The sequence below is a fragment of the Panthera uncia genome (assembly GCF_023721935.1).
Source record: "Panthera uncia isolate 11264 chromosome C1 unlocalized genomic scaffold, Puncia_PCG_1.0 HiC_scaffold_4, whole genome shotgun sequence".
NCBI lineage: Eukaryota > Metazoa > Chordata > Mammalia > Carnivora > Felidae > Panthera > Panthera uncia.
Window position 1 is genome coordinate 72,941,583 of NW_026057585.1, and position 23,574 is coordinate 72,965,156.

At 55.7% G+C, this 23,574-nt stretch overlaps 1 protein-coding gene across 1 annotated transcript; it reads left to right on the plus strand.

Moving 5' to 3' along the window:
* Positions 1-6,969: 6,969 nt before the first annotated feature.
* EDN2 (endothelin 2) lies at positions 6,970-12,559 on the plus strand. Its single transcript, XM_049617392.1, has 5 exons — positions 6,970-7,118; positions 7,487-7,643; positions 9,113-9,235; positions 10,199-10,297; positions 11,875-12,559. The coding sequence occupies exons 1-5, from the start codon at positions 7,055-7,057 to the stop codon at positions 11,966-11,968; spliced, it is 537 nt and encodes a 178-aa protein (XP_049473349.1). The 5' UTR covers positions 6,970-7,054; the 3' UTR covers positions 11,969-12,559.
* Positions 12,560-23,574: the final 11,015 nt, after the last annotated feature.

Genomic DNA, 23,574 nt, shown 5'->3' on the forward strand with positions numbered 1-23,574 from the left:
GTAGAGCAAGCCAGGGTGGCCAAGTGCTATTGGAGGGACAACGTGACACAGAGTAGTAGAGGGGCCACTCATGGGGGATCTGGCCCATGATATGCAGATAGCACAATTTCTAGTAAGACCTCTGACCGCCTCCCCCTACTCCCCACCCCCCCGCACACACACACCATTCCTTTCCAGGAGCATGTCTATACCAAGAGGTCCACATGCACCTTGCAGGCCAGAATGAAAAAGGGGATAGAGGCTGGCTAACAGAGCCCCCCTGTGTCAGGCAACAGGCCAAATCTTCCATTTGCTCTGCCATAAAGGCTCCCAGTAGCTGTGAGGTGGGATTTTTCTTCTTAAGACACCTTTGACGGACGTGGCCTCTGATGCTCAGGAAGGTTAAGCTGTGGTGTGCCCTAGGTCACATGGCCAGTGAGCAAGAGAACCGGCCTCAGACTGGCCGGCCCCTGTCCTGCCCTACTTCCATCCTGGCACGGTGCTGGGCATTTGTCCATAGCGGGACGGTGGAGGGGGGAAGGGGACTCGGGCCTGAGTCACAGGGCTTTGAAGTTGACAGCTGGATCTGCCAAGCCACAGAGGTTCCAGAGGTGGGCTGGCTTCTGACTCACCCCCACACCCTGAGCCAGCCCCAGGCAGAGGCTTCAGCTCCTGACCACGCTCTTGCCTGCCGGGGCCCAGTCGTGCCTCTCCTGGGTCGTTCATGGCTCAGGATTCCCAGGAGCCGGGCAGGAAGGCCAAGGCCTGTAGGCAATGAGGTATCCCAGGCACACCTCTGCTCAGGAATTTCAGCCTGGCATCACAGGGGGAACCCCAAGATTTGCCTGCCTTCTGGGCACCGAGCTACCCTGATGATAGAGGCACCAGGCACTTATTTTTAGCTGACATTTAATTCTAGAAGCGAGTACTGTACTTCTGGTGGCCTGACCTCCTGGAGGCTCACCCCTTCCCAGAGGGGAAAGGCGTCCCCCTGGTGGGGCACTGGGCGCGCCTTGGAAAACATGGGTTCTAGGCAACAGAGTGGGTGTGACTCTGAAAAACTACCAGCTGCATGTCTTGGCTAGTGGTGGCAGTGGGATGGAGGAGAAGGTTGGGGTGCAGGGGCCTAGCAGAAAGAAAGGAGTCCAGGCATTATGGGTTTCCAGATCCAGGGCTGGCAGGGTGACCTCGGGCAAGCTGTTCCCCTACCTACCTGGACCTTGGCTTTGTCAAGGGCCCTTCCCTCTTGAGATGCTTCTCTAATTTTTTTTTTCTTAAATATTATCTTAGGTCTCCATGATTAGAACATGCTGAAGATGGAAGCAGAAAGGAGAAGAGGACTCGATAGCCCTCATCAGAAAGATGTCTGTGCGAGAACAAGCTTTGTCTGGTGGGACCGGGTCATCTGTTCCATTTCACTGAAGTGTTGGGGAGAAACCATGTGTCCAGGCCTGTGGTAAGCCCTGGGGTGGGGATTCCAGAGAAGACCATGTCTCAATGAGCTCATCGGCTCAGTAAGGAGGCACACCTCTCTCCCCAGGAAATAACCAAGTATCTCCAGGACAAGTGTGATGTGCTATTCAGAGCTTGTCAAGGTTTGACCCTTCTAATCTCTCTAGCCACATCTGTCATTAAAGAGGTGGACGCACGGGAGACTGGCTGTGTAGATGTATGGATAGAAGGGTCGGTGAAAGGTTAGATGATGGATGGATGGATGGATGGATGGATAGATGGATGGATAGATTGGATGGATGAGTAGATGAAGGGACATTGGATATGCATGGTATAGGTTGTTGGTCCCATAGCAAAAAAGGATAAGGGGGAAAGTTCCAACCTTACCTCTTATTCACTGTGTGATCCCGAGTAAGTCACTTCCTTATCTATAAAGTGAGAATCTGGAAAGATCTCATGTATAAAGTGAGAATTATGACCCTCACCTGCCTCCCAGGTCTATTGTGGGTATCTGGTGAAATAAGAATGGACTGTCCATGTCTGTCTGACAGCTGTGACGAGGCCCCAGTGACAGACCTTGTAGGCATGGGCTATATGTTGTTTTTACTATGGGGGTGAGGCCCCCCCATAGACACAGGTGGGAGGCTACTTCTACTCTGGGGGTTCCCACTCTCCCAGTCTGCACAGGGCTCTGCCTTCCCAGGGAGGCTGACCTCCGAAGAAAAGGTGCTACAGGAAAGTTCCCTATGGTCCTGGGAGCCCGGAAAGCACGTGGAGGGCACACAGGGTCCAGAGTGAAGGCTCTGAAGTTACACAGACCCATTTGGTAACCTTGGCTCTGCCACTTTCTAGCTGTCTGACATTAGGCAAGTCCTGAGCCTCAGTTTCCTCATTTACAAAATAGGGACTAATTGCGGTACCCACCTCTTAGGTATGGTGTGACAGTTAATGGAGATAATGCATGTAAATCAGCTAGCGCGGATTTACTTGGAATTCACTACTCAGCAAGTGTGTGTTTACCCCACACCCCTAAAAGGCTAAGTGGGGAATGGGGCCCTTAGCACTTTGGAGGTAACTCAGAAACTTTGAGTCCGGAGATTTTCATCCTGGATGCTGAGTCCCTGAGTTGGTTTTCTCATTTCACAAAGTTCGTCAGGACTCACAGGGCCTCTTGACGAGGGTGCCTTGACTGAACAATAACTGCTTTCGGCTGAAATTCCAGCAGGTTCCGCGGGCCTCGCTGACCCTGTCCTGATTACCCCTAGATTAATAACAAACGCGGCACATGAGTTATTCCTTTAAAAGTAGGGTTTATGTGGGAGATATAAATCTCTCCAAATGGGCTGAGGCAGAGGGAGGAGGAGATCGAGGAAGGGGGTGTCCTCCCAGGGAAGCCATGGACACCAGGCGAGCTGGTCCTGCAAGGCCGAGACTGCCCTTGCAGAGACCCAGCATGGGGACGATGGTGTGGGTGGTGGCCAGCCCTGCTGGCTCGGGGTGCACTGTGGCCCATGGCAGGCGGCCCAGACCACCCACCAGAAAGAGGCCCCGAGGCTGAGTGGCCCCAGGCCTGAATGGGGGCAGCCCTGCCCTGCAGCCTTGGGGGCAAATCATGATGGGAATGTCTGAACCTCCTCAGTCCCTAGATCCCCAACCCGGGCTGGCTCCAGAGCCAAACCCTCCCCAACCCCTCATCCCCTGCAGGCTCCAGACATCTCCCCCTGGCCAGCCCCATCTTCCCAGCGGCTCGCTCTGCTAAACTGCCTGCACGGTGTGTGCCTGCAAACGAGACGCTGTGTCTCTTCCACCGGGGGCCGCACACAGAACTTCCTGAAACCTGGTGGGGCCAGGGTGGTGGCCACAGGGAAGCAACTGGTTTTCTGGAGGGGAGGGACCAGGGGGTCTCACGCTGGTGGCAAGAGGTGACAGGGCTATCTGGGGAGCTCTAAACTCTGGTCAGGTTGGTTCTGAATGCCATAGGTTGTCAGAGCTGAGAGCACCCCTCTCAGAAGGCAGAAACACTTCCCAGGGAAGCCAAGGAAGGGGCAGGACTTGCCCAAGGCCACACGGGATGCGTAGCAGAGCTGGGAAGAAGTTTGTTGTTCCTGCAAACGCACCAGGCACCTGCTGCAGCCCGTGGCCTCCCTGTTGGACAACATCGGCAGACATTTAATCCTCACCCCTGTGCATCCTCTATCCCACACGGTGGCCTCAGCAGCTGGACAGCCGAAGATATTTGCTCTTAGTCCAGAGGGTCTAGAGGGGGCTTTGGGGGGCATTGAGGGTGCACGGGAAGGTGGCCTAGCTCTAGCCCAGGCCCCCGGCCCTCCTGCCACTGGGTCCTTCCTAGCAGCCCTTCCCAAACAGACCCAGGGGCTCAACTTGGACCCCTGGCAGCTTCACAGGTGTACTGGAAAGACTGGGGCTGGAAGAGTAGCCACGAGAACATGTCCGGCCCCTTCACTGTCTTGAGCAAGTCGCTGCTCCTCTTGGACCTCAATTATCTCATCCAGCAAATGGGAGTGGACACTGGAGAGGATTTCTAGAGGGCAGTTTCTGGCACAGCATCTCACCCAGAAATACGCCTCAACTTCTCTCTTCCGCCAACCTGCCCTCCCCACAAATCTCTCCTTGGATTGGGCCGGGACCAAGCATGAGTGGAGCAAATTATTTTGTGCACAAAATGATTCCCTCCAAATCCTGACTGGGGGGGGGGGGGGGGGAACCTTCAGTGAATCCCTGTCCCCAGACCTGCAGCTTTACCAGGCAGGGAACGGGGCCAGATCGGGTTGGGGCAGTGCAGCAGCAGCTGACCAGAGCAGTGGGGCTGGGGACCATGCAGCCAGTCCAGCTGGGAGGGGCAGAGGTGATGGTCAGGGCCAGGCTAGAGAGCTATGGGGCTGGGGCTGGGGTTATTTTTAACTCAGCTTAATTTTCTCTACCTGGAAACCAACTCTTGCCGGTGGGGTAGCGCTGTTCCGGGAACGCTTTCACCCCCTAGGATCTGAGCTCGCTCGGGTTCCGGGCCTGCCCTCTCCATTTCACAGGAGCCCTGTTTGCCCAGCTCAGGGCAGGAGAGGAACTGGAGCCAAGCACAGCTCCCTGCACTGACCCCACGAGGCCCAGGCGGTGGCCCCTGCCCTGTCGTCTTCCTCCTTTCACACCAGAGACGGATCCTGTCTCCTGGTCCGTTTAATTCTTCTATTATGTTTCCCAGACTCAGAGCCTCTGGTTCCCTATTGTCCTGAGCAGCACTTTGCGTTTGTGTAAAGATTAGACGCAGTGGAACCTTCACTCTCCTTCCAAATGGTCTTTCTCTTTTACTTTCTCAAATCCGAGTTCTTTCTCTCGCGCTAGGCTCTGCTTCCTTGTCCTCCCTCTCTCCCTACCTGTCTTTATCTGATTCCCTGTTTGTTTTCCTCACCACCCAGACCCCCTCCTGCTCCCTGCTGACCTGCTTGTTCTCCTTTCTTCTCTTCATGGTTCAGTAGTTTGAATTCTCTATCCACCCCCCGCCCCCACCCGAACCCTGCTTGATTTCGTATTTATATTCTCTCGGAGGCTAATAGAAATGACTAGGAGTATTGCTCACCTCATTCCAGAAATACTCTTCTAAATTCTTAGAGAGGCACCTTGCGGGGGAGGGCAGTGAGCACTGCATGGGGAGTCTCTGTTTTTTGCTGGAGAGACCGGGAGACCAAGATCTGAGACCTGAGTCCCTGTGCCAGCGCTGTGCAGACTGGACCAGGCAGGGCTCTTCTCTGAGCCTTCATTTCGGCTCAGACAGTAGGGGAGCTGATCCCGGATGGTCACAGCCGCCTCCCAGGGACACAGTGGAGAGGAGTTGAAAAGGCTCTGAGCACACAGTAGGTGCTCAGAAATGTTTATTCCTGCTTGCATTGCAACCTGACCCAGCCTGGGGCAAGGAAGGTAACTCCGACGGCTATCTCCGTCCTCAGGTCCCGTCCCTCTGCACCAGGATGGCACAGGCACACGCAGACACACGTACGTGCTCTGGTCTTGCCCTAGGAAGAAGCCAGCTCACCTGTTCCTCTGCGGTCATCTATTGCCCCCTTCGTAGACATCTAACGACAAAACCGCTGCTGAACACAGGAACTAAAACTTGAGCAGCCTGGGTTCCTGGGGACCTAAATTTCTGCGGGTTCAAAGCCAGGCATGTATTTATTCACTCCCCCCTCCCTCAGAGAGCACTCGCTCAGAGGGCTCCTACTGTGTATCAGGCAGGCTCCCGGGCCCCGCGAGTTCTCTGGAGTTCTGGACCTCAAGATTGCTGGAGAGATAAGCCCAAAGTCATGAGTCAGGCAGGCTGGAGAGTAAGGCTCTGGGAGTTCCGAGAAATGAGAAGGCTTTTCCTGTTGTGCCTGGAGACAGGGTCCCTGGAAGACATTGCAGGAGGTGGACTCTGAGCCAGGCCGGGCCAGGAACAGAGGACGACTGCCAGTTCCACCAGCTGCTTAGCTCAGCACCAGCACATCCCCACTCTGTCTCCAGCAAGACCTGGCTTCTGAGAAGCAGAATGCTCGCCCCTGGGGCACACCCCCCATTGCCTAGCCTTTTTTTTTTTTTTTAATGTTTATTGATTTATTTTTGAAAGAGGGAGTGTGAGCAGAGGGTCAGAGAGAAGGGGACAGAGGATCCCAAGCAGGCTCTGCGCTGACAGCAGCGAGCCTGACGCGGGGCTCGAACTCACAAAGTGTAAGATCATGACCTGAGCCACCCCGACGCCCCTGCCTTGCCTTTTGTGAAGAGAGTACCCACCGAGGTGAACCAACCACCCTGCCATGTCCAAGGTTGAAGACCTTTCACGGAGTGCTTTATATATTGGCCCACAGGGGCAATAGGTCCTGAAAAGGAGCCAGAACTCCCATCCCCAGGCCCTGGGAGGAGGGATGGGGAAGGAGGGAAGAGGGGCACTTCCTGGGTGAGGTAAGGATGAGACAGCTCTAGGCTGGTCAGAGGCCAGGGGTGGGTTGTGTCCTTCACTGAGGAAAGCAGGCCCAGAGAGGGCTCTGACTTGCCCAAGGCCACACAGCCTTGAGTACCCCCTTTCCCCTCCCACACAATAGAAAGGGCATCCTCAGCCTTGTTGGCAGTAAGCAGGCAGGACGGCAGGGTGCCTTCCAAGGAGAGAGAGGGTTCTGCTCATGGGCCTCCCCTCCCCAACTCTTAGCCCTGGGCAAGACCCATGGGACAGCCACACAGAGAGTGAGGAAGGGGACTCGGAGCACTTTGGGGATAACTTGAGGAAGCCCAGCAGGACTGGGAGAGGTCCCTGGGGGCCGCAGGGGCGCTTTGGTACTCCAGGAGGTGCTCCAGGCACAGAGGGAGGAGCGGGGCCTTCCCTCCCGCCTCTGCCCTCCCCTGCCCCCCTTCCCCTCCAACCGCGGAGGCCGGGGCGGGCCAGGCGCCTGGGGAGGAGGCGGTGTCCCTGGCTCTCCTGTGCGGCAGGGCAGGGCTGGTCGGGCAGAGGCGGGGCTGTGCCTGGTGTTATAAGAAGCAGCCAGGGCACTGAGGCAATGAGCTATCGGCTCTGCCTGGCAGCAAGACGCTGGCAACAGGCACGCTCCCTGCTCTGGTCCAGCCTGTGCACTCCACCGCCACTATGGTCGCCATGCCCACCGCCTGGTGCTCCATCGCCCTGGCCCTGCTCCTGGCCCTGCATGAAGGTGAGCTGCCCTAGCCTCACCTGCGGCAGCAGCGCCCCCCGCCCCCACCCTGGGTCTGCTTGCAGGTGTCTCCTGCCCCAGGGCACCGTACCCGCAAGCCAGCTGGGGGGCATCCAGGGGTGGGGGCCCCGCAGCAGTGGCCGCTTCAAGGGGCTCTGCAAGTCAAGAGGTGCTGCAGGCACAGGACAGCCACCAGCCCTTCCCACCAGGACTGCTGGGGCTTCCCCTGGCTGGCCTGGAGCTCCTAAGCAACGAGAATGCCAACTTCCTCAATTATGCAAGAGGAGGAGCCCGGCGGGTCCCCCTATCCCGCTGTGCCGGGCACCCCGACCCACCTGTCCACCTCTGTCCCCCTCCTGTGCGTGCAGGCAAGGGCCAGGTGGCTGCTGCTCCGGACCAACCAGCACCCTCACACCGCGCCCGAGCCTCCCACCTGCGGCCTCGACGTTGCTCCTGCAGCTCCTGGCTCGACAAGGAATGTGTCTACTTCTGCCACCTGGACATCATCTGGGTGAACACTCCCGGGTGAGCTACCGCGGGGATCCAGGTGGGGCCGCTAGACGCGGGGCAGGGGATGGGGAACCTCTGGCACAGTGCAGCTCTCCCTGGGCCTCCAGACGGGATCACTGAGCTAATAATATTAATAGTTACTGGTTATCGTTCCAACGCCCACGTGGGGAATGCCTAAGTAATCCAGGGCTGGCTCCTGAGAATTTTCACGGCAGCCCGGTAGGAAAGTATTGGCTCCATTCTCCAGATCAGGGTACCGAGGCTCAGAGAGGTTGGGTGCCTTCCCCGGGATTACACAGGAGGATGGTAGACAGAGGCTCCATCCCAGGCCCATGGATGCCATGCTGCCTCTGCATGACCTTCCAAGAATAATACGAGTAATGACAGTGCCCGTGTCTCAGCTGTGCCAGGCCCTATGCCGAGCACTGCTCGTATGTTATCAGCTCCTGAATCCCTCATCCTCCCCGTGAAGCAGGTAGTGCTGTTGTCCCCAGTGACAAGACGAGAAACCTGCCCTGTGTCACCTGGCAGAGCTGGGGTGGGAGCCTAGTGCTGTCTGTTCTGTCTGCACCCGCACTGCCTCCGGGCCACTGCATACTTCAAGTTGAAGTTTCTGTGTGTGTGTGTGTGTGTGTGTGTGTGTTTTTCCCTTCCCCAAATTGCAAAAGGCAAGAGAAGCCCTGCACGTAAGCGTGTGTGGAGCTAATCCGCATCCAAACACTTGCTCAGGGCGGGAACCCTGCCAGTCCCTGCGTGCCGGGTCCACCTGGAGTCATTACAACCCCAACCGCATCGTCTAAAATTAGCTCTGGCACCTGAAGGTGCTGGTCCAACCGGCCACAGGGCCCCTGCCCTGCCCCCAGCCCGCCTTGGCCAGACTTTCAATCTGAAACCGACCCCACCTGATCTCACACACGCACATGCACCCACAAGCACATGCACACACACACCATTTTTAGGTCAAAGCGCTCAGACACATTTATCACCCCTCCAGGCAGGTGGTGGCCAGGTGAGGGCAGCTTAGCCTGCGTGTTTACTGCTGTCAGATGGTATTTTCTCCTCTCCTCCGGGGGGACTAGCAAGGCTCCATCCTTCAGCTCGAGCCCCTAGCCGTGAGAGGGGTTGGGCTGGGGGGATGCCCCACTTCCCAACTTAGGGAGAGAGCACGGTTCCACCCCATCCTCCCCATGCTGGCAGTCTTACTGAGCAGGGCCAGAGGCGGGGAGCAAGCAGAGGCCCAGAAAGGGGAGGGACGTTGTCCGGGACCACCTGGCACCCAGGCAGAAGAATGCACTGAGGCTTCCCGAGGTCAGGAGCTGGCAGCCTTCTGCTTCCAGCCCGGTGGCACGGGTGGCCATGCCAGGATGCACCGCGGACGGCCTCTGCTTGCCAGTGGCCGTAGTTTATCTCATCCTCTGTCCCTCTCCCTCTCTCCTCCTCTCTCTCCACCCTACACCACTACCTTGCTGGCTGCCCGCCCACAGACAGACAGCTCCTTACGGCCTGGGAAATCCGCCAAGACGCCGGCGCCGCTCCCTGCCAAAGCGCTGTGAGTGCTCCAGTGGCAGGGACCCCGCCTGTGCCACCTTCTGCCATCGAAGGCCCAAGTAAGTGCACACCCAGGCTGCAGAGGCCAGGGTGGCTGCTAGCCTGGACCTGGAGAGCAGGGTGTCTGGAAGATCAGCAGGAGAGCAGAGTGGCTAACAATGGTGGGGGGGGGGGTCCTGGGGGCCCATAGGCTGCCCTGGGCCCATGGGGCATGTCCCTTTCCGTGGGGAACCAGTCACCCCAAGTCCCTCCTAGTCCCCAGCTCCAGGGTCTTCTGAGAGCTCCCACCCTCACTCGGGGGCAGGAGGGATTCTTCTCAGGTTTTAGCTAAAGCAGTCCAGGCCCAGAGAAGGGAGGGGACTTGTCTCATCGGGCCACACAGCTAGTCAGAAGGAGAGCTGGGCTTTCAGCCTTAGTCTGCCTGACCAAGTCCACGGGGCTTTGGATTTGGGACGGAGCCTCGGAGGGCTTTGGAGTTTCCGCGGAGAAGTGACATCTGGAGTCGGGAGGCCCTGGCACCATCCCAAGGTTGTCACGGAATTGCTGAGGAAGGGGCGGGCGGGGGTGCTCTGCCACACCTCTTTGCTCTCCGCACCTCAGTTTTCCCATCTGTTAAAGGGGTGGGGGACTTTGTCCCCTCCCTCGTCCCCTCGGAGCATTTGGGGAAAGCAGAAAGTGGCTGCCCCGTCTCGAACCTCCCATCCCCGCGATGGTTTATGAGAAACTCCTCCTCCGAGACTCAAACCGGGGCTCCACCCCTGCCTCAGTTTCCCCTACAAAAGGCCGTGCTCAGCTGCAGGTGGCTGGATTCTGGGAAGGTTGGGCACCCAGCTGCCTCTTTCTGAGGCTAAGAACGTATTCCCGGTAGCTCAGTTTTCCTCAGTCCCCACCCCGCCTGGGAAAGGAAGGAGGCCAGGTGCACAATGGATCTGCTGGGGCGGGGGGAGGGTGCTGGGCCTACAGCCAGGTGTTCTCAGGGCCCTGGACAGCCCCTCACTCGGGCCCTAACGCTGTTCCTTCAGGCCTGAAGCCGTGGTGGTCCCAGGCAGTGGACCCCCTCCAGACGTGTTCCAGGCTGGCAGGACACGGCCGTCGGCAGGAGACCTCCTCCAGCAGCTGAGGTGAGCAGTGCCCCCACTGACTGAGCACCTCCTGTATGCCTTGCACATTTCCCTTGTTCTCCATATGAGGCACGACTGGGTCGTCACCGGGCAGCCGAGAGAACTGAGGCTCAGAGAAGTTAAGACATTTGCCCAAGGGCACAGCGGTCTGTGGCATCTGGCTGGTTCCAGAGCCTGTGACCTTGCCTGCTGTGCCCTTTGTTCCCACCAGGCCTAGCAGTGGACTTTCTCAGGCGAGTTGAGGGATTGTGACCGTGGAAGGCCCTCTACTGTTCATTCAGGTTGTGTCTCAAGGAAGCATCTCCTACGTGCTGGGCCCAGAGTGGCCGACTACCCAGCCTGTCCCCTCCCCGCCGTCCCAGACCGGATCCCCTTCCTGGCCGCCTCCGCGTGGCTCAGCTCGAGGCCTGGCGCACAGGAGGTGCCCGCAAATGTTCGTCCAACCAAACTGACTTGAGAATAGAGACCCTGCATCTGGCTGTGTAGACAGGCGGCTAACGGAGCAGCTTCTGAGCCAGCTCTGTCCCCAACAAGGCTTTGTGACCTTGAGCTTGTCATTTCACTTTTCTGTGCTTCCGGCTCCCATTTTTGTTCCAGGGGCAGCAGTGCAATCCATCTCTAGGGAATCGTTGTGAGGGTAGATGAATCGACATATGTGGGGCGCCTCGAGCAGGGCCTGGCACCCCAGGGGAGCTTTTGCAGGTGTCAACCATTCCGACCTCTGTCCCTGAGGCTCCTCGGAGCTGGCCGGTGCTGGGGCCCAGCTCAGCCCCTCAGGGGCTCCCATCTTGGTGGAGAGGAGGAAACGTAGGAGAAAGGGCAGGATGGTGGGTTGGGGAAGACGCAGCATAGGCTTCGGAAGTATCTTTGGATGAAAAGAAAATCAAGGTTTAGACTCTGCAAGAGCATATGGCACCTCCTGTGGGCAAACAGCTCGCTTTGCCAGCCTACACTCATCCTCACACTGGCTCAGGCCTATTTTCATTTTACAGACCAAGAAAGGGGCTCGGAGAGGTTGACACACCTGCCTGAGCTCCCAGAGCTGGGACCTGAAGCCAGCCTCCTAGCTCCCGGTCTGGGACACTTTGAGGCAGGACGAGACCACTTGGGTGATGCCAGAGTCCTTCCCAGGGCCTCATCCTGGTTCAAAGGGAAGCTAGGACCCGTATTTGTCTGGGTTGAACTACCCTGAGCTGGACCTTGAAGAATGGGAATTTCAGTAGGTGGAGTGTGGGTGGAGGGAAGGTAAACAGCCTAGAAGGAGCGACATGAGCAAAGGTGTAGACGTGGGAAGGCAGGTCACAGGAGATACACTGGTCTCGGCCCTCTGGTCCTTCCAGCAGTATTTGATGTTGGACGTCAGCTTTGTCAAAGTCCTCGTGGGCAGGGAAGCTTCTAGGCCTGGTCTGGCCTGTCCTTGATGCGCAGACTTTGTTTTCAGGGTCAGCTGTGGCTGACCTCTGACCCCAGAGCAGCTATGATTAAAGGGGCCCGTTCCTACTACTGCTGTCTCTTGCAGGGAGCTCTTGGGCAGTCCATATCTCCTGAGATGCTAAATTGACCCTTCTTGATTCCAGGGACATTTCTGCAGCCAAGAGCCACTTTGCTAGGCGACAACAGGTGGCAGTGAGGGAACTGAGGCCTACACACTCCAGGCGGAGGAAGAGATAGCACCGGTGGCCAAGGAATGCTGGGAAGGAGCCTGTGTGGAGCCAGGAGGAGAGGGGCAGCCCAGAGCTGGGGAATCCACCTGCTGGGATGGCACACGCTTTGGCCTCCTCGTGCAAGTGAGGGAACTTCCTTCCAGGCAGCTCGTGCCCTCACACGGCCCGGGGAAAGCCTTCAGCCACGTCCCCCCGCCGGCCCCAGCCCCACCACGCCGCTGGAAGGAACCGCATGAGGAATGTGCTAACCTGGAGGCCACGTCCCGAGAGGTTTCCTGCCTGTTGGCTACAAGCCAGAATCGATGCGCAGCGGTGGACCCTAGACCCAAGCCAGCCCTGGAGGCTGGACGGGTCCACCTAAGGGCTGGCGTCCTGGGTGGCCCCCGTCTGACCCCTCCAGCTCTGCCTCCCCAGAGTCCTCACACCCTCATACCCTCGGGACACTCCTGGGGAGAACGGCCTGTTCTGCTTCACCTGCCTGTATATAACTTATTTGCTCTAAGAACTTTGAGAATTCCACTTATTTATTTTAATGTATTTTTTTAGACTCAGTTATTTACCTGCGAACTTGTGTTTGTAATAAACCATGAAACGGTACCCTGGTGTTTTGTCTTGGCTGAAGCAGAGGTGGGAGGCACCTTGCAGGACGGGGCTGCTTAGAAGTTAGGGGGACCCAAGAAGGAGAGGGGAGGGGTCCGGGGCAGGTGGCCGGAGCCCTGCATTCCACTCCCCAAGCTCCCGCTGGGCACTTCTGGCTGCTATCCCACCCTCTCTAGGCTTTTGCCTGTCATGTGCCTGGACAGCCATTTGTGGCTTTGACATCTAGGATTCCTCTGTTCCCAGCAGGCCAGTCCCTGCGACCAGGCCTTTCCCAAGAGTGTGTTTGGAAGGAGTCGAGGCTACGAGAATACCAAGACCCCCTTCTTCCCCAGCTGCCCTGTGCCACCAGGAACTGTTGTGAGGCCCAGAGCCAATCTGTCCAGTGAGGGCTGGGCCCAGATGGTCCCAAGACTGTGTACTGCCCTAGTGGCCAGTGATGGGTGCTATGGTGGAGCCACAGCCTGACCCCGGTCTCATCCCTCTCCTTGGACCTTGCTCACTTCCTTGACTGAAGAAGCCCAAGGCTCTAGGATTGCTGCCAGGGCCCAAGAAGCGGCCCACCTGAGTTCCAGGGATAGCCAGCAGCCACGATCACCCCTGCTGGCAGTTCCTGGACCCACAGCCTCCATTTCTGCCAAATCCTCCTGTGACAAGCTGTTCCCTTTTCTCCCGGCTGGCTTGTGCTGGGAGTGGCAGGTGGCCTGAGCTGGCTATTGAAAAATAATTATTTACACACTGCTCTAATCCTGCCTTGTCCGTGAAGCCAGCCCTGACCCCTTCGTGGAAGGATAACATGCTGACACATAGTGAAATCCTACTGTATGCTGGCACTTTACCTGTATTAACTCATTTCCTCCTCACAACAGCCCCATGACATAGGTACGTTTATTATCTCCATTTTAAAGGTGACAAAATTGAGGCACAGAGAAGGCAACTGACTGGCCCAAGGTCACACAGTAAGTGGTGGTATCCGGATTTGAACCCAGAGTCTACGGTACAAATGTATGTCTGCATTTCATAAATATTATTGGTGGAATTCGTGGATCAGCACTGCAGTGTGACCCGAAACAAATCTCTTTCTGGGCCTCAGTGTTTTTCAATCTATAAAGTGAGAAGCGATAGTCCCAACCTTGTAGGGCAGGTAGGAACACTGAACAGACTGCTGGGCTCAGCCCCCGGGGCGTGATAGGAGGCAGAGACTGCTTGTCAGGGTCATCAAAGGGATTTTGTAATGAGAACAGCCCCAGAGCTGGAGGACCGAAGGTGGGGCAGCTGGGGTGACAAGGGGTGGTCAGAGAAAGAATCCTGGACAAAGGGGCTACTCCTGTAGCCTCCAAAGATGAGTAAGACTCAAATAAATAGAAAAATGCAGGAAGGAACTCCAGACAGAGGGAACAGGCAGAAGCTATGGCAGTAAGAGTGACAAAGGAGGTTCCCACGGAGGACCCCTATGTGGCTGGAGCCCAGTGAATGGGGAAGCAAGTTCACCACCCCACCCCACCCCCTGCCCTCGGAGGTCCACGGTGCATCCTAGGTGGTGAGGCTTGGGGTAAGGGAGCCCAGGAGCAGGGAACACCTCTCAAATCTCAGCAGAGCCTGATGTCAGAAGACTCTCCCTCCCTGGCAGCCCAGCATTCCATGCAAAATGGCTCCCTGCCTCCTGGGAGACCCAAAGCCAATAGCCAGTGGCCAGGCTGGGCAGCTGAGTAGGGCAACCCCAGGATGACGGGTATGATGGAAGCCTGGCAGAAGGATGATGAGATCCTGACCGAGGGTGTGTCAGAGGCCCGGGGAAGCAGGCATTCCCTGCCCTTGGCACAGGCCCCTGTGGCCCTGGCCAGAGTTCAGAGATCAGAAACTCAAATGATTAAGTCACAGAGATGATTAAAGGGAAGGGAGGAGGCCCAGGAGGCAGGAAAAGGCAAGGTGACAACGCAGTCCCTTGGGTCCTGATTCCTGGGGAATGAGGGCCTCCTGCACTTTGGGGGATCCTACTGTGCCCTTCCTCGGTCATACCTCTCTCCACAGGGCAAGAAGTTTGTGTGCCTCTAGTCTGTGCCTGCTACTAGGCCGCATTGCGGGGAGCTGGGGCCCCAGAAGCATGGGGGAAGGTGAGACAGTGTGCGGAAGGAGCAGAGGAAAATCTGTGAGGGGCGGCTGCCAGGTCAAAGGAAACCCTGGGAAGCAAGATGTCAGCATTTTGGGGAGTCTGTCTGGATTTTATAGGACAACATCTCCTCTTTTCCTGCCTTTTTCTGTCTTTTCCATAAATACTTAACTGGTTTTGTCAAGGCTTTTTGAGTCCAATCTATGTTCCTTTTGGCTAGAACACCAGGCAGAGAAAGGCCAGAAGGGGGCACAGAATGACCCAGATTTACTCAGGTACCATGCACAGACAGAAGCTGAGGCAGAGGGGAGTTTGCTCCCATGTTCAAGACCATGCAGCCTGATATATGCCCAGGCTATAGACTGGGTCTTCTGTCCTTGGGCTGCCTCTCCTCACACCCCTCACTCAGGAAAGAACCCCAAGGAATGAGTCTCTCTCTCTCTCTCTCTCTGTCTCTCTCTCTCTGTCTCTCTCTCTGATTAAAAACGGAGACCAGGTTGCCGGGTTTCAGAAATGGCATCTACTTATGAATAATTCCCTCTCAGGAGACTCCTGTGAGCGAGACAGACACAGCTTCTGGCCCCACGGGCCAAGAGGAGAGCCCTCCCAAAAAACCACTATTAGGGGCACCGGGGTGGCTCAGTTGGTTAAGCGTCCGACTTCAGCTCAGGTCATGATCTCATGGTTCCTGAAATCGAGCCTCGTGTCCGGCTCCATGCTGATAGCCCCGAGCCTGGAGCCTGCTTCGGATTCCGTGTCTCCTTCTCTCTGCCCCTCCCCTGCTCGCACACTCTCTTTCTCAAAATTAAACGTTTAAAAAAATTAAAATAAAGTTTAAAAAAATACTATTAAGTATTAAGATAAAATAATAATAATAATAGTTAGCATTTACTGAGCACTCACTAGGTGCTTTCTGCGTATGAATTCCTTGGTTCTTTACCGCAACCTATGCAGCAGGTTCGACAATTATTATTCCCATTTTATAGAAGGGGTAACCGAGGAATTGAGTAACTTGCTCAAAGTCACATAGTTACTATATGACTGAGCTGGGATGTAAACCTCAGGCTCTAAACTTCTATGCCTTACTGCCTCTCTGATAGGACATCCATACTGTGAAAAGAGTTCCGGGCATGAGGGAGCCCAGGGTGGCTTCCTGAAGGAGGTGACGTCTAGGCCCAGCTCAAGAGAATCAGTCAAGTGAAGGAGAGCAGACAAGAGTGTTCCAGGCGGACAGAGCAGCAGAGGTGAAGGCTCGGCAGGGAAGGGAGCTATTCTCGGGAGCTCCCTTTCAGGAAGCGAAAGAAGAAGGGGGCGTAGGGAGGTCTGGAGAGGGGGAAGCAGGAGGGCGTAGCGCCATCTTGAACCCCAGGTCAAGCCTGAGCACCTGGCATGGGAGAAGGGGCTCCAGACAGAGAGGTCTACAGCAGCGGTCACTCTGCGTCACAGCCTCAGACAGTGTGTCCCAGGAGAGTATGACTGTGCCTGAAATGCCCTCCGCTTGTTCCTCATGCCTTTGGATCAGACCGCACTTGCTGCACTCAAGGGCCTCGCAGCCTGGCAGGGAAGACAGACAAGGCCAAGCGAAGGGACGGGAGGTGGGATACGTTATGGAGTGCCCTTCCAGCTGGTTTGGTAGTGGGGGAGAGGGGGTAAGGTTTGCACAAGCTGGAACGAGGGAAAGGGCATCGCGGCTGGGGGGAAGGGCATGAGGTGTGTCTGGCCAGAGCTTGGAAGAATCTGAAGAAAGGCAGCCGGCCTGATCAGCAGGGGCCAGGCTGGGAATGGCATCCAATGCCAGGAATTTGAACTTGAGTGATGGGAACCAGCAAAGGTGGCCAAGCAGGGGAGAGCGAGGGCAGGAGCTGGCCTTGGGCTGCCGGCTTGTCGTTGTCCCCTCCTTAGCCACTGCTTCCAGCTCACCAGGGCCCTCCCAGCCCTCTCAGGGGAAAGCAGACTGCGGGCCTCGCCTGCCAGGGACCCGAGCCAAGAGCCCTCAGCAGCTCGGAAGGGGGCCGTGTGCAGGCCCGCCCCAGGAGCCCTGAAGAGGAATGTGGCCTAATTAATTCTCCAAAGCTCAGAGGGCCTCGCCTTGTGGGAGCAGCTGCCAGGACAGGCCTGCCAGGCCGCCACTGGCCCAGCCTGTCGATCACTCAGTGCTGAAGAGAGTGAGGGGGACAGCCGGCAGGGAGCTGGGAGACAGGGGCTTGGGGGGCTAGCCCCTTGCCTCCAGGCACACACGTGTCCTCCGACCCCTTCACAGCTGAACACTGCAATGATGGTAATAGTAACAGCCAATAGGCCTTGAGGGCTCCCGGTGTGGCAGCCCCAGTGCTAAGCAGGTCGTAGGCACTCTCATCCAAGCACGACAAGGACCGGTGAGGTGGGGCCTGTTAGCGCTATTTTGCCGATGAGCTAACCGAGACTCAGAGGGGCAAACTTTCCTGCCCAGGATCCCGCATTCAGAGAAACTGGGATTTGGACTCAGGTAGTCTGGGTCCCAAGAGCACGTTGTCAGAACCACGGTGCTGGGCTGGCTCAGCGGGGGAAATCAAGGCTCCAGGGAGGGAGGGAGGATTCCTTTCCCAAGGACAGCTTACTAAAAAGGGGCCCCAGGATACTAAATGGAATAAGGGTCTGCAGAAGGAAAGGCCACACCCCTGGTCTCTGCCTCAGTAGCCTCCCCCAGAAGTTTCCCTATGGGACCACCAGGGACGCACGGCTCACTGCTCCAGGCAGGTGGGGCTGGAACATGTGATCCTGTCTCCCCAGAATCTCTAGCCATTTGGTGCCAGATCTACAACTTGGCCCTGTCCCAGAGGCACTGTAATAGCACCGTGCACTCTGAGACTCCTCCCAGGGACACTGTTCCCCTCACAGGTAGGAGACAGAGGCTGAGGGGGTCTCAGTGGGTCAGTGACAGGCTGGACCAGGGCTTTATGGCTAGAAAGTGGCAGAGCCAGGACGGGTACCCAGAGTAGCCTGAAGCAGACCAGAAGGAGGGCAGTGAGGCCACATTGCGTCCTGTCTCTGAGCCTTAGTTTCCCATCTACCATGCAGGGACGAGATGACCGGTGCATAGGCTCATTAATAACAGCTCACACTAGGGCTGCCTGGGTGGCTCAGTCAGTTAAGCATCTGACTTTGGCTCAGGTCACCATCTTGCAGTTCATGAGTTCGAGCCCTGCATCAGGCTCTGTGCTGATGGCTCGGAACCTGGAGCCTGCTTCAGATTCTGTGTCTCCCTCTCTCTCTCTCTCTGCCCTCCCCCACTTGCACCCTGTATCTCTCTCTCTCACACACAAAAAATAGATAAACACTAAAAAATAAAGTAAAATGACAGCCCACACTAAGGTATTCTGTGTATCGGGCACTGTCTTAAGTACTTTATGTAATTTTTAAATGTTTTCCAAAATAAGATTTTATTCATACCTACATAATATATCATCATAAGGCTATAGCATAATGTGTGTATTACCTCATAGGTATATCTTTAACTTTGTCCACTTTCCCACCAATAAAATCGTGCTGTGTGCTACATTTGTCCATAAATTTTATATTCATTCCTAATTCTCTTTTGCTACATATTTTTTTTTATTGAGACATAATTCACACACCATAAAACTCACTCTTTTAAAGAGTACACTTCAGTGGGTTTTAGTATATTCACCAGGTTATACAACCCATCACCACCATCTCATTCCAGAACATTTTTATCTCCCCCAGAAAGAAATAGCCCTTAGCAGTCATTCCCCACATGCCAGCCCCCCCCCCACCCCCCAGCTTCTGGAAATTACTGATCTGCCTTCTGTCCCTGTGGATCTTCCTACTCTGGACATTTCACATAAATAAAATCAAACACTATGTGGCCATTTGTGCCTTCGTTTACTCAGCATCAGGTTTTCAAGATTCACCCGTGCCATAGGTGTGTGCCAGAATCTCATCCCTTTCCATGGCTGAATGATACTCCATTGTAGGGATGAATTACATTTGACTTATCCATTCATCCACTGATGGACATTGGGGTTGTTGAACTTTTTGGCCCAAGCGCTTTTTAGCCCCCAACAACCGCATGGGGAGGTGCTATTAGGTCATCAGATAGACAAAGAGACTGAGTGTCCCCTCCCAGGTCACTTAGCTATTAAGCAGCCGTGGAGAGGGACCTTTGCCCCAAGAGTCTAGTTTCAGAGATGGTGGCTTTGGCCATTGGGCCAAATACTACCTTCTCAAATAAGACAGTGTAAGTCAGCACCCATAGAAAACTGCACCAGAAGTGGCATCCATTGGGCTTTTAGCAAAGGGTGGCATTTCCCAGCAGTGTTTCTGAAGGTGGCTGAGCTGGGGTCTGCGAAGCAAGGCCCCACGGTACTTGGGCTGTTGGAACATCCAGTGATAAAAAAAATTGCCATCTTGGCACACAAGTGACCCTTTCAGGAATGGGGACATCTCTTCACGCCTGGATGAGCCTGTCCCCCCTGCTGAGCATCATTGACCTGGAACCTAGAAGCCATGTCTCCACCCATCCCCACCTAGGAAGCCGTGACTCCCCTCGTGACGCCAAGGCCCTGCCGCTGGGCAGCAGAAGAAGGATCCTGGGTGAGGTCAAGATCAGAGGTACAGTCAAGGTCATACATAAGTGACCTTGGGTGGGTCTTTACCACCTCAGGGCTGTCATCTATTAAGTAATGGAACAAGAAATCTAATGGTAAGGCAGTATATACACAAAAGCTTGTGGCCAAAAAAAAAAAAAAAAAAAAAGAAAAGAAAAAAGAAAAGAAGAAAAGAGAAAGAAAAGAAAAATATAGGAACATCTAGAATAAAAACTAAATCTTCTCCCTGCCTCTCACTCCAAGGTAACCACTCTGAGAATGAGGTATATAGCCTTTTCCTATGGACTCAGACATATGTTTTGTATCTAACTTTTTAGAAGTGTTTAAAGTAACAAATGGAGACATAAGTGTCCCTATTCTACAGCCTGCTTTCCTCACTCTAGAGCCATCTTTCCAGACCAGCACACACAGATCCACCCCAGGCTTAATTTTGCCAGGTCCCTGGAACAGACTGCTGTTTATTTAACTATTCACCTGCTGAAGCCTTTTGGACGACCTCCGTGTTGTTTTCATAAGCACGCTGCGGTAAATATCTTGTTTACATGATTTGTCCACAAAGATATTTAGGCGTGAAATTGCTGGATCAAAGGACATGCATATTTTAAGTATTCTGCCAAGAATGAGGTTCCAATTTGCACTCCTGCACTCGCTGGGCAAGAGTGCCCTTTTCCTTACATCCCTTCCAGCACTGGCTGCTCTGATTCAGAAACCATTTCTTCACAAGGAATCTGGTGCACAAGAGATACACCTCTCGCCGCCTGGACTGAGAAGGATGGGGGGGTCTGGCAGTGCTCAGATGTCCCGCCCTCCCCCCAGCTGGTACAGAGGACCCTTGAGGGTTTCCCAGTGCTGGGTCTCTGGGATCCCATCTGGCTGCAAGCTTGTCCTCTTGTGGCCAGTATTAGTCCCCAGCCTTTCAGTTGGTCCCCCAGGGAGCTTAGGGATGGAGCAGAGGCTGGCCACTCTCCTCCCTCAGCTGCCCCCACCCTCCCCTAACAAATGTGCCTTGGGGAAGGCCTTCCACGGACAACATCTTCACCGAAAAGCATGTGTACCTGAGCCTACGGGTTTTTTGCAGACAGGGAGCCTATGTCCCTTGTCCCTTGTCAGACTGTGTCCCTTCTCATCCTTGTCCCTTGTCAGACTGTGATCCAAACTAGTCTCTTTAAAAAGACTGGATCCTGCTTTTGCCTCTGCTCAGGCCTTGCTGTGTAGACCCAGGCAGGCTGCTGACCCTCTGGGCACCAGGCTCCCGGCTGCCAGGCTGGTGAGATCCCTCCCAGGGAGTTGGCACAAAATCTGCCCCCTCCAGGGGCTCCACACTGGCCATGCGCATTAATTATCCCCAAGGTGGAAGAAGGGCTCCTCCTGGGAGGTGGCAGCCTGGGGACAAGGAAGGGCAGGGAGGGCAGAAAAGGGGAGCGTGGCCACCCCCCCTCGGAGCCAGGCACCTGAGGCTCCCTCCCTATGACTCCGAAGCAGCGTGTCGTGAGCCCAGTACAGCGAAGCCCCACCTGGCTAATATGAGACCGCACTTGAGCACGTGCACAAAAGGGGACACGTACGTGCAAAATGTATTCTCGTGTGCACAGCTGGGGATATTTCTGCTTGTCTACAGGCACTTGGGTTTGCGTCTTGTGTGATGGGTTCATCATGCACAAGTCACACGTGTGCACATTCCCGTGCACGTTGACGTGTACAAACAAGCATATGCGTGCTGTGAATGCCCCTGAGTGTGTAAGTCTGCCTGATTGTGGCCGCAGAGATACGTGCCTACATATGTGTGTGTGCATGAGGATACATGCGTGCCTGTAGAATGTGCGTGCAAGTCCACGATGATAGATGACCGATGTGTGGGTGCAAGGGCGACATAAGCACACACACAGGTGCACGTGTGTATCTGGGCATGTGTAGGAACACGTGCATGAATGTCAAGTGTAGATTGAGTGTGTGCATTCGAGTGAACACAGGAGTGTAGATCTAGAGGTATTTCGGTATGTGTGTGGCCATTACTAGATATGGAAATACTGGACTCCTCTGGGTCTGTGAACCTTGACATTTACTCCAGGACCCACCCCACCTTGCCTGGACCCCCACCCCACTCACACTAAGGAAAAACAGAAGAACACCGTCACCGTATAAACTCTAATTATCTTGTTTTATTAACAGGCAGATTAATTGTTTTAGTAACCAGTAAGTCATAAGCTTTATTGATTTTAAGAACAAACATGGGGGCGCCTGGCTGGCTCAGTCGGTTAAGCGTCCGACTTCGGCTCAGGTCATGTTCTCGCGGCCCGTGGGTTCAAGCCCCGCCTCGGGCTCTGTGCTGACAGCTCAGAGCCTGGAGCCTGTTTCAGATTCTGTGTCTCCCTCTCTCTGACCCTCCCCTGCTCATGCTCTGTCTCTCTCTGTCTCAAAAGTAAATAAACGTTAAAAAAAATTGTTTTTTAAAAAAAGAACAAACATGGATATACCATAGATGCAAAAATCATATGGAATTTGAACAAAAAGCACAGAAGTGGAGGAGCCCCACCCCACCCCACCCCCGCCAGCCTCCAGGGAGCTGTCAGTGGTTTGGACCAGCAGTGTTGGATAAGTGCATATAGGGGTCAGGAAGGGAAGGTGAGGGAGGAGTCAGAGCAGGGAGCCCCTGCCTGAGTCCCAAGGCTGCCCACTGCTGAGCTCCACCCACACCCCACACCCAGGTAGATGATTGTTCTGGGCCCAGGAGCCCCCAGCACTGGCTCAGGTGGGGGTTGAGGAGTGGGGGTACCAGGCAGACCCCTGGCCAGCCCCTGCAACCGGGCAAGACACAGCCCCTCTCAGCCTCCATGCCCTCATCTGTGACTCAAGGGAAACCTAGGGCTTCGCATGCAAGGAACCTCAAAACACAAGCTCCTGTACCTGCTTGCTTTTCTTTGCTCTCCTCCCTCCTGCCCCTGGAACGATTTCTCTGCCCTCCCCACCCCCCAGCTCCTCTGGCTCCTTACTCTGCCTGCACAGCCTCCTTGCCCCAGACGCTAACTTCTACCTAGCTGTCAAAGCCCCCGCCCGTGTCACTACCTGGCCACATATTTGTGTCCTCCCGACTGGACTATGAACTAACTCCCAGGGCAAGGACAGCCTCGGGGCATTCCTGGGTCCCCAGAGCCCACCCCAACCTGGCATGGCTTAGATATCAGTCACTATTTGACTTTAAAAATACAAGATAAAGAGGGACGGGGAGGGAGAGGACAGGATCTAAAAGCAACAATGTTTAGTACACACAGCAGGTTGTCGGGTGCCCCCATACTGGTGAGTCAGCCTGATCCTTGCCCTGGGGGAGGGAAGAAAAAGCCCCATTTATCAATCTCCACCCGCTGCGGGCACCACTCCCGGCCACTTACAAACCTTATCACGTCGGATCCCCACCACACATTTGGGAGGTAAGCAATACTTTTATTCCCATTTCGTAGATGCAACAACTGAGCCTCAGAGATGAGACAGCAGCAGCAGAGCTGGGACTTGGGCCCTCCGGACCCTGGGACCTTCAGGCTCCCCTCCTCCCAGATCCCTTCTCTCATATACAAGTTCCCTCCTCAGCTGCCCACAGCCCCATAGCACTTAGCAAGCGTCTGTGGGTCTGGGGGGCTGCCGAGGGTGACCACAGCCGTGTCCTCAGGAGCAGACTTGGAGCACGAAGGACTGGGCTGGTGGACAGATGCCTCGGCTCCCTGGTGCCTCGGGTGGGACAATTCTGAGACCGGTTCTTCACCGTCCCCTGAGCCCCAGGCCCCACCTGCTGCTTAGTAACTGGCCCGGGTTGGCTTCCCTCCTTGTTCTCACTCACGTCACATTCTTTATGGGTTCCTCGAATCACCTGGCAAGTAAACTCCATGCTCTCAAATCCTAGTTCAAGTCTACTTCTGGGGACCCCATCCCCAAACAGAGGGGCAGCAGGTGTGGGGCTGTGAGTGCCCGGGGGACCGGGAGGGCCTGTCTCCAAAGGGCCCCCTGTCTCAGAGGCCATGAGGCTTGTGTGGGTCTGAAGCACAGCGGGTGGGGGGTCCCTGGGCAGCCTGAGGAGCCCTGGTGGGCAGGAGGCCCAGGACCGCGAGTGACGTCAGGTTGGGGTGCGGGGCTCTGTGCGTGCTGGGGGGACAGAAGGTACGGGTGTGAGCACAGCAGCTGACAGGAGGCACGGCTTGTCTCGGGGCCTAAGACCGCACCCATACCTTTCTCCCTTCTGCAGAAGCACACCTCAGATATCATGGGGGCTGGCCTCAGGGCACCCCCTGCTAAGAGCCCCGGGGTGGGGGG

What these genes read in the sequence shown, in the direction of transcription:
- EDN2 (XM_049617392.1), top strand. Translation starts at nt 7,055, where the DNA reads ATGGTCGCCATGCCCACCGCCTGGTGCTCCATCGCCCTGGCCCTGCTC. An exon ending in ATCTGGGTGAACACTCCCGG is followed by an intron (nt 7,644 to 9,112) that starts GTGAGCTACCGC and finishes GCCCGCCCACAG; the next exon opens with ACAGACAGCTCCTTACGGCC. An exon ending in GACCTCCTCCAGCAGCTGAG is followed by an intron (nt 10,298 to 11,874) that starts GTGAGCAGTGCC and finishes TCTTGATTCCAG; the next exon opens with GGACATTTCTGCAGCCAAGA.